At 40.1% G+C, this 10792-nt stretch overlaps 1 protein-coding gene across 2 annotated transcripts in view; it reads left to right on the forward strand.

The window, feature by feature from the left end:
* Nucleotides 1-7412, forward strand: part of CCNT1 (cyclin T1) — a 40243-nt gene extending 32831 nt beyond the window's left edge. For both annotated transcript variants that reach the window (XM_061129003.1, XM_061129013.1), the window contains one exon: nucleotides 1393-7412. In XM_061129003.1, the coding sequence (XP_060984986.1) occupies nucleotides 1393-2799 (1407 nt within the window). In that variant the 3' untranslated portion in view covers nucleotides 2800-7412. The remainder of the gene's footprint in view (nucleotides 1-1392) is intronic.
* The last annotated feature ends 3380 nt before the right edge of the window (nucleotides 7413-10792 follow it).

The raw sequence follows: 10792 nt of genomic DNA on the forward strand, positions 1-10792 counted from the left end.
TTTTCCTTTCGGTTCCTCAGACTTGATAGAATTTCCATTGTGCTGTCTTCAAGTTTGCTGATTTTTCTGCCTGTTCAAATCTGCCTTTGAAACCCTCCAGTGCATTTTCATTTCAGTTATTGTACTTTTCAGCTCCAGGATTTCTTTCAGGTTTCTTTAAAAATTTTTATTTTCTTTTTAAATCTCTTACCTCATTTTGTTAACATGTTGTTTTCTTAACTTCCAACTTCGTTTCCTTAAGTATCTTTAAGGCCGTTATTTTAATGTCTTTGCCTAGTAGATTTGCCATTGGGTCTTTTTCAGGACATTTTCTGTTGATTTTTTTTTCCCTGTCAAATGGGCTGTACTTTTTGTTTCTTTATATATGACGTTTTGTTGTTGTTGAAGATAGAATGTTTGAATCTAATAACATGGTAACTCTGGAAATCAGATTCCCTTGCTTTCCTGGGGTTTGTTATTTTTTCTTTTTGTATATTTGGGCTGGTGGCTTGATTTGGAGGGATATCTCTGTGCTGAAGATTAGCCTGATGTGTAAAATTATGGATTTCTCTTTTCTGAGCCTTCTCCTAGACATTTCTGTATATGTAGTTTTTTAATGTTCTACCATAGTATCTGGCTCCTAAAGAGGGAAAAGGAAAAAAATGAAGTGGGGGAGGAAGGGTATTGGCCCTTTGTATTTGGGGAATTCACTTCAGCCAGAGGAGGAGGGGATCACAACAATGGAGGGAGGTGCAACAACAGTGGTCACCTGCTTCTTTGTACCTCTGTGATTGAAAGCAACAGTCAGCGATCAGAGCACAGATCTCCAGTATTTGCCAGTCAGGCTTCCCCAGGCTGTGAGAAAGCTACTGTAGGAACAGATGCACAGCTGCCTGGGGCTGAGAGCTGAAATTGAGGGAAATTAAACCCAATTATTTGCCCATGGCTTACTTACCCTGGAAACTACAAGCCTTCAGCAGACTAGTGTTCCAAAATAGTTATATCAGAAAGATTCTGCCTGTGCAGTTGTTGTTTAGGTGGGAGACAGATTCCTGGGGCTTCCTATTCTGTCTTCACAGAGTCTCCCTCCTCTTTTAAGGCTAAATGATATTTCATTGTATGTATAGGCCACATTTTTTAAATCCATTCTTTTTTTTTTTTTTGTTGGACACTTGGCTTGCTTTCATACCTTAGGTATTGTGCCTCTTTGCGATCTTGTGATTCTTGATTGAAGTTTTAAAAAATCTTAAATCTCCTGATGGTAATAATTGTCAATCTCATGTTAGAGTAGCCTTCTGGTTATGGGCTATCCCAACTCCCAATGCCACAGAAGATACAGGCTACTCATTTCAGTGTTTTTTCCCCATATGATGAATTACTTGAAGTGAAAAAATGTTATTTGCTTCATTCTAGGCATGGCAGGCTGACAGGAAAACAAAAGCAGATGACCGAGGAGCAGATGAAAACTCTTCGGAGCAGACAATCCTTAATATGATTTCTCAGAGCTCTTCAGATACAACTATCGCAGGTTTAATGAGCATGTCAGCTTCTTCTACCACAAGTGCAGTGCCTTCCCTTCCAGCCACTGAAGACTCAAAGAGCAACCTAAGCAATGTGGAGATGTTGTCAAGTGAGCGTTGGCTGTCCTCCCACCCTCCTTTCAAGGTAGAACCTGCTCAGGGTTATCGGAAGAGTGAGAATTTAGCACTTGTAGGAGTTGATCATTCCTTACAACAGGATGGTTCAAATGCGTTTGTTTCCCAGAAACAGAATAGTAAGAGTGTGCCGTCAGCTAAAGTATCACTGAAAGAATACCGTGCAAAGCATGCAGAAGAGTTGGCTGCCCAGAAGAGGCAACTGGAGAACATGGAGGCCAATGTGAAGTCACAGTATGCATATGCTGCCCAGAATCTCCTTTCTCACCATGATAGCCATTCTTCGGTCATTCTGAAAATGCCCATAGAGGGCTCAGAAAACCCTGAGCGGTCTTTTCTGGAAAAAACTGACAAAACCGCTCTCAAAATGAGAATTCCAATGACAGGTGGAGATAAAGCTGCCTCTGCAAAACCAGAGGAGATAAAAATGCGCATTAAAGTTCACACTGCAGCTGACAAGCACAATTCTGTAGATGACAGTGTCACAAAGAACCGAGAGCACAAAGAAAAGCACAAAACTCACCCATCTAATCATCATCATCATCATAATCACCACTCACACAAACACTCTCACTCACAGCTTCCAGCTGGTCCTGGGAACAAACGTCTGGGTGATCCAAAACATAGTAGCCAGACAAGCACCTTAGCACACAAACCCTATGGCTTGTCTAGCTCTTTCTCCTCTTCCAGTTCTTCTCGTAAAAGGCCCCTCCCTGAAGAGACTGGAGGGGCGGCGTATGATCATTCAGCCAAGACTGCCAAGAGTGCTAAATCCTCTTCGATAAATTTTTCCTTCCCACCTCTTCCTACAATGGCCCAGTTGCCTGGGCATAGCTCAGACACAAGTGGCCTTCATTTTTCACAGCCCAGCTGTAAAACTCGAGTTCCTCACATGAAATTGGATAAAAGCTCCACTGGGGCCAATAGTCACAATACACCCCAGACCACAGACTATCAAGATACTGTGAATATGCTTAACTCCCTTCTCAATGCCCAGGGTGTTCAGCCCACTCAGCCCCCAGCGTTTGAATATGTTCATTCTTACGGAGAATATATGAATCCACGGGCTGGTGGAATGTCCTCCAGATCTGGCAACACAGACAAACCCCGGCCACCACCTCTACCATCAGAACCTCCTCCACCACTTCCACCCCTTCCCAAGTAAAAAAAGAAAAAGAAGAGGAGAAAAAAGCTTCTTTAAAAATGCATTTGTTTTTAAACTACTGATTCTGGACTAAGAAAATTACTTCTCATATAAAATATGTCACCCTTCTTGGACTCGGGAATAAATTAATATTGAGACATAGGTGGGAGGATGGTTGAGGACCTTGGTGGTTAATATCTCCTGCCTCAGAAATTTAACTATTTTATTATAGTTTTTACTGGTATTGGAGAGGTGAGAATGTGTTAAAGCTGTGAATGATTCAGAATACTTTCTCTCTTCTTGGCCTCTCCACCTCCTGATTAGGTTGACTAGAGTTGGTATCTTCCCTCTTCTTGCTAGGACTGAAACATGGAGGGTGTGTTTTATCAAGCAGTTGTGGATCCCTTTGGTGTTTAATATATCAGAAGAGAGGAAGTATTTAAACGTCAAAATCTTTTAAGAGACTTTTAAAAAATAATTTAAAGAAAGTAAGTTATCTGTTTAGTTTTTTTTTTTTATATATAATTGGGGAAGGGGTAGGGATTTTGCTGTGTGTATGAGATACACAGTAATGAGTCCTTCCGGGTGGGATTGGAGGGTTGGGGGTGTGTGTAGGCGGGACGGGAAGATAGGATTTTGGCCATGAGTTCTGAGACAGGCTCTGGCCACTTGAAGTGTTTTGACCTGTAAGTGTGTAAATAAGTGTGGGTGCGTGTGATATTAAGTGTGTGTGTGTTTAAAAATCATGTTTTATCTTTCCCTCCCTGTCCTTCACCATTTCTACTTCTCGACAGTCTACTAGAGAGAACACGGTGTGGCCTTTCTGAGCATAAAGGGAGGAAGAGGCATATATTTGGCGTGATAATTTCCCCTATTCTTTATGTTGTAATTGGAGGTAGCCTTCTAAATTCTAATTTGGGCAGGTGCAGTCAGTGGTCTGACTTTGGACTCTTACACAAACTTCCTTTTTTACCCTCTTTTTCCTTTTGATAGAGAACAAAGATGGGATTGAGGAAGGAGGCTGGAGAGCTAGGCTGGCTTTGGCCCTACAGAATTGTATCCCCCCCCCCCACCCCCCCACGTTGGGCTTTAGGAAGGTGTTCAAGTGAGAGCAGTCTCAGGGTCTCTGAATGGAAGTGGGGTGTGCTGTCCTTTCTGTGAAGCCCAGACCACATGTGAGAATAGTTCTGGGAGAAGCCATGGAGCTAGAGGATACTGAAAACAATGAAAATTGTGATTGGGAATTTTTAGGACATTATATTTTAAATTATATTATGAATGTAAGACTTTCTGTATGTCTGAAGGGAAGCAGCTGCATCCTCAAATTTTGCAGTCTATATGACTTCAGAGATCGAAACTTACGAATTGAACAGTGCTGATGCCATGAGGGTGAGCTAGCCTAGCCTACAGATAACTGTTATGTTTAGATTGTCCATCTTTGGTGGCTTTAATTCTAGGCAGAAGTTCTTCTGGAGATTTCTAAAAGTCCTTTAGAAACATGGATCAGGAGTCCTGTTCTTATGGGTACTTAATTGTCCCATATTTTAGGAGTGAATGTTTTGTTGAGGAAAGAAGTCTTTCAGGGGGCTAGAAAGAATTCTAAGCCAAGTTGTCCAGCTGAAAATGCCACCAAGTCACAGATCATTTAATGTGATATTCTTCAGTCTTTATGGTGTTTTTTGCTATGGAAAAGGTGATGCAATTTGAATTTGTCTTCTTGATTTTAATGCAGCTTTTTTTCCACACCAAATATTCTTTATGGATAAATTGAATTTTTTTATTGGAAGTCATAGGGAGATAGGAGTTTTATGTGTGCTGCTGCTTGCCAGGAACAGGTTGGGGAAAAAACTGAGGCAGTTGGAATTGATGATGCACTGGCTTAATATAGGAGGGAATTTGTACAATAAACCTTAATCAAAGGTGAGTTAGTGTCCTATGTCTCTACATATTTTAACTGTCCAGAGTGCCTGCCATTGCTGTGTAAAGTGAGCTCTCTGCTGATCGATACACCAGTAATACTTTTGACTTGGAATGTCACTTTACTTTTACAGATGACATTTTCCTCTCTCTCCTTGATATTTTCTGTGTTATGTTTGGTAATTGGTAGATGCGTGATGTATTTACTAAATTTAGGCTGTTTGTTTAGATTTTGTTTGGTGGAGTCAGCTTTCTTCCCTGACCTTTAAAGGTTATTTAGTTTGCTTTTGTATCTTTGTGGAAGTGATGATCACTGATTTGATTATGAAAATGTCTCTTACAGCTTTAAGTTTTTCTCATGAAATGTCACATATTTTCTAATCACACTCACTTCCTCACCACAGAGATACATATCCACTTGGCCTCAGCAGTTCTCCATGGCAGTCTGGTTAGTTCCTTAGAACTTTGTCAGGAGTGACCTTGAAAAAAGTGCTTACTAGAGCCTAAAAGCTGCTTTCTGCTGCATAGTCTGGCCTTTGCACTAGTAGATCATTGCTGATATAGGTCAGTTTAGAGACTTTTCTATATTAGTGCCTCCTGATACTGTTTTAAGATAACCTGCAGTGTCTGCTTTTATATCTGTGCATATGTTATGAGACTCATGGGCTCTGCATGAAGTGTTTGCTGCATTGTCTTTGGGTTAGCACATGTCCCTGTCAACTAGCATGCATGTTGTCCAAATTCCGTAAACTTAGGCTTCACGAGGTTGTGTGGTTTCTAAACACTGTGTCGTCTTTTACCCTCACCACTTCAAAGGGTGAGAAACAGGATTTATACATCTAAAGTTAGTCTAGTAAACATGACTTCCCCCCCCTCCTTTTAACCTAGACTATCAAGGATAAGTGGTGATAAGCAGGCCTGGAGTCTCAGGTTCTATAAATCTCATTCCTGAAACTTTGCTTGAATCTCATGTTGGCAAAAACGATTATCTGTGAATTGTCCTTAGGACTTTTAATCAGATACCTGTGTTGCTGTTCGCTTACCTTTCGTGAAGCATTAATCTAAAGCTACGTTGGTCTTCTGAAGTATCAGTTATGCTTTTTGGGTTTAGAAAATACATAGGAATTAGTCTAGTCTTTTTACTTGAATCAATGTGTTTCCATATCTGAGATCCTCAGCACCCTACCCCTCCCCCCCCCCTTTTTTAAATGATTTTAGTGTTTTCATTTAATGTATCCTTTTACATAGTTCTGTATTATTGGCTTCACCAGTATTGATAGAAAAATTAAATCTCCAGTTGGAACAGCAATGGATTAGAATATAGAAATAAAATCATGGTAACATCAGTGCTGGATTTACTTTCACCTCTGCTACCTAACTCCCCATATTGAAAATCCATTCCCCTCTTTGTTCCTGGACAAAGGCCGATTAGAGGGGTCTTATCCCAGTATGGTTGGACTCTAAACATACCTGTATTTCCCACAGAAACAGGGGACTGTGGGAACTTGGGAACTGATTAACTTTTAAGAGGATTATTCCTTTGTTGATAATCTGTTTTGATCTTAATGCCAGGGAAAAGGGAATTCCATCTTGAAGTTGGAATACAAATGTTATTCTCTTGGGGTTGGGAGAATTTAAGCAGCTTGTGCAACCCTTCACATGGTGAGAAGTAAGCCCTTTGCAGTCCCACTAAACTTTCAGTGACTGATGCCTCCCCAGATTTCTTGTGTTGCTGCTTGTCAACACCCAGCTTTTAACTGAGTGTCTGTTCCTGGTGGTTTAAAAAATGTTCATGTTGTATCACACTGTCAAGTTTTATCTCTTTATCCCTATGTGGGATAAAAAGCCTGGTACTATAATCCTGCCTGATAGAGTGGTCTTGAGTGAGAATTATTTTTACGTGGGAGACCCTTCCATTTTAATGTCTCTAAAGGAATGTTTACTGAAAAGTGGTGTCTGCTCTTCCTGTTTTTAAGTGTGTATTCATGGCGAATGAAAAGAAGAGAAAGCCTTGGGTTTTCTGTTGCCATAGTAAGCGTGGAGAGGGATGCTTGACAGCATGCTGATTGAAGCCAGAGCAAGTATGTCTCCATCAGGTTATCAGGAACTCTTCAGTTGAAAGCTGAGGCCTTAACTGATTAGTGGTTGATCACATTGGATTGGTTACAAGATGGACGTGCTGGCTGGGTTAAGCACACACAGAAAAGAATGCAGCTGACTTGACTTAGTGTTAACCTAGGTTTCTGGATTTGAAACTGACCACCTCCTCACCCGACTCCACACACCTAAAACTGTTTTCTTATCAGACCAAAGAGCAAAGAAGGAAAAAAAAAAAAAAAGTGAAACACTTTACCAATCTATGTCACTCAGGTACAATTTTGTGGTGATATTTTTGTCTTTTTTTTTTTTTTTTTGTATTGCTCTTAAGAGTCCTTTCTCAGCATATTATTCTGCTCTTGCCTCTGTCTTCCTTGGGGCACCTCAGTTCTGGATGCTACTCCTGGGATCTCTACTGCTGTTATGTGAATGATAAGATGTAAGTGACCATTATAGTAAGGGCTCTTTGTAAAAAATTTTAAAAAATGTTTTTAAAAATTAAAAAAGTACATTGTATACATTTTATAGTCTGGCTATCAATTTGATATTTTGCTGTCAAGTATGTTTCTCAATCTGTATTTATCCATCCCATCAATAAATGTTAAACACTCATCTGATCATTTATGTGTGCTGAGTCTTCAAGTTAGTCTTTTAACTGTCATTTCATTGATATGATAATAGTTGTCTTAGTTTTGGTAGTATAGTATGTACTTTCTTACTGCACAGGATCCTGTGGGAATTGAATTCAGTGGGAATACCTAAGATCTGACCATCACAGTGAACCTGACAGTATAAGTATGATGTGGCTGAGGGGAGAAACCCCTCATTCTATATTGTCACATGGATACCTGGAAGGATGACTGGTACACAGAAAAACAGACAAGTCTAACAGAAGATAGCAACATGTACTGCTTATCTAGTGAGCATTATCAGTGATTCATACTTGTATATTTGGTTCTTTGAAAAAATCTGAAATGTTGGTATAGACAGCAATGCTTTTGTAAGAAAAAAAATTAATAGCCTCTGATAGTGAATACTCACCCTTTTCCTGGGAAATGATAAAACCACATACACAAGGTAATTTTTGTAAAGTACACATTTAAATGGAGAGAATTTTTATGCTATAAATTATTTATGCTTAAATTATAAATTTTTATGCTTAAATTATTTTTTAAAAAGTTAGGAGTAGCTATAGTTTAAAAGCCCTAAAAGGAAAGAAAGATAAATTTAACAGTGTTAAACACTTCTGAAAAAAAAATCGAGTTCTGTGCATTTCTTCTTCCATTTTCTGAAATACTGAAGTAAGTGAAGTAAAGTCGCTCAGTTGTGTCTGCCTCTTTGCGACCCCATGGACTGTAGCCTACCAGGCTCCTCCATCCGTGGGATTCTCCAGGCAAGAGTACTGGAGTGGGTTGCCATTTCCTTCTCCAGAGGATCTTCCCCATCCAGGAATTGAACCCGGTCTCCCGCATTGTAGGTAGACGCTTTACCGTCTGAGCCACCAGGGAAGTCTTCTGAAATACTACAAGAACATTTTTGTTGGCTGTGCCCCTCCTGAAACTTTAGTGATAAAGTTGCTCATATTTTAGGAATATTGGTCTGACATAAATGGAAGAACAGAGAAGTGTAGTAAATGAACAGTGTGAGAATGGATGATATAAATTTATTATAAAGTCATACATTTAGTGATTTGCTTTTGTTAAAAGAGATATCAACTGTATCATCCTGGGGAATAGATGAGGTATAAATCAATATAAACTTCCAAACAGCTGGATTCCCTAGTTATAGAGGTTTGTTAAACTAACTGGTATAGCATTACATTTCATCTTACCATCAGTGCCTAAATCATCCTGGTCTCTGACAGTTTTGAAAACCAGTAAGATTGGCTTGATCTCTATCGTTCAACATTCTGTAGAAAGTTTGAAGCCCTCTCTATGACTCCTGTGGATTCCCTTAGAGGCTTCTATTTATCGTAATCTCTAGCTCTGGGGCCTACTTCTGTTGAATTGATTTCATTTGTGGATTGTCACTTGTCTTGTGCTACCTTTTTTGCACTGTGGAATCTTAACCCCTTTTCTTGATTCTCATAACACTCAAAACCAAAGAACCCCAGTGATGAAAACAAGTTAAAACTACAATATGTCTTTTCTGGAAAGTAGTTTCAGGCACTCCCTTGCCTTTCATTTATTCCTTAGTTAGAATACAGTATTTACTAAGTACTATATTACCATTTACTGATGGCAGTAAACAAAGCAAGCATCTTGCCCTCATACAACTTACATTCTAGTTGTAGAAGAGATAAAACATGCTAGATGATAAGTACTTTGGAGAATGTAAAGCAGGGAAGGAGAGGGATTTCATGTGTGTGGGTAAGATTGTTGAAGTTGGAAATAAGATGGCCAGGGAGGAAGGCCTTATGAAACTACAGTTCATCAAAGACCTGAAGGATGAGATGGCTGGATGGCATCACTGACTTGATGGGCATGAGTTTGAGTAAACTCCGGGAGTTGGTGATGGACAGGGAGGCCTGGCGTGCTGCGATTCATGGGGTCTCAAAGAGTCGGATACGACTGAGTGACTGAACTGACTGACTGACTGACAGACCTGAAAGAGGTGAGAGAGCAAGCCATGGGAATACTTGTGAGTAAGAGGATTCTAGGTTGCAAAGTTTGTGAGGTGAGAAGATACTGGCATGTTTGAGAAACAGCAAAGAGGCCAGTGGGGCTAGTTACAGAATTGACTGAGGAAGACGACGGTAAGTAGTAGGAAAATGTGGCAGTAGAAGCAGCAGAAGGCTAGATAAAGTAGGCCCTTGTAAGCCATTATAAAGAGTGAAATGGAGCACCACTGACAAGTGTTGAGAAGTGACATGATCTAGCTTGGGTTTTAAAATACTCATGTTGTGGGGAATTCCCTGGTGGTGCAATGGTTAGGACTTTCACTGCCGAGGGTCCAGGTTCAATCTCAGATCAGGGAACTAAGACCGTGAGATGCTGGAAGCTGTGAGGCGTGGACCCCCACCCCACTCCACTCCCAAAATATTCATTTGGCTGCTGTGTTGAAAGTGGACTACAGGAAGTCAAAGGTAAGAATACTCACAGTAACTAAGGTACCCGATGAAAGTGGCTTGGACCAGGTTGGAAGTGCTGAAGGTAGCAATAAGTACATATCTTGAAATTGGAGCTGGTAGGATCTGCTGTAAGGTTTGAAGAGAAATCAAGGATGACTCCCAGTTTTGGCCTGATAAGCTGGAAAGAAAATAGATGAAGATGACTATAGAAAGTACAGGATTTTAGCATTCATTTATCCCCCTCCCCCCCAACACTCACTTCCTCTAGAATTAGCCCCCAAAACTCCAAATTAAAAATGTCCTTCAATTCATCTTTCCTTAACCTCTATTTACAAACAGCCTCAGGTCTACTTTAACCTGTTCAGTAGCTAACAAAATGTTCCTTGGATTAAAATCAGCCATCTACTTTGATAAAAAGCAGAAAGAATTTACCAATATCTTGACCGTTGAATAATTTCTACACCTCCTCAACTTAGAAGTGGTTCTAAACAGCATTTTTTGTCTTCTCAAGCTTAGCAGGATTTCACAGTAGCCCCCCTACTCCCTGCCCCAACTAAGGCCTTCTCTAGACTCCCTATTTAAAGCCTTTGTTGCATCTCTACCTAAGTCCCTAATGCCTCTTTACATTGTTCCCTATGGTGGCTTTAATTTTCCTTTTTGATATCACTGCATTTGGTTGAAGATTCCCAGGTTTTCTGTAATGTGACTGCCTCCCCTAGTGTTGAGTTACAGGGTGTTTATAACAAATGTCTCTGTACTTCTGAGGGTCGGAGTGTTTGTTTATGTAACACAGTTGCTATTTAATGGTTGTATTGCATCCACAATTCCAAACTACTCTAGAATGTGTACTCCAGAAGAGCAGAGTTATCATTCTCATTCTCTGAAAATGCCTTCTAGGATAGCCCTCTTCTTTGGGAAAAGGCACCTATA

This window comes from Dama dama, chromosome 3 (assembly GCF_033118175.1).
Source record: "Dama dama isolate Ldn47 chromosome 3, ASM3311817v1, whole genome shotgun sequence".
Lineage (NCBI taxonomy): Eukaryota > Metazoa > Chordata > Mammalia > Artiodactyla > Cervidae > Dama > Dama dama.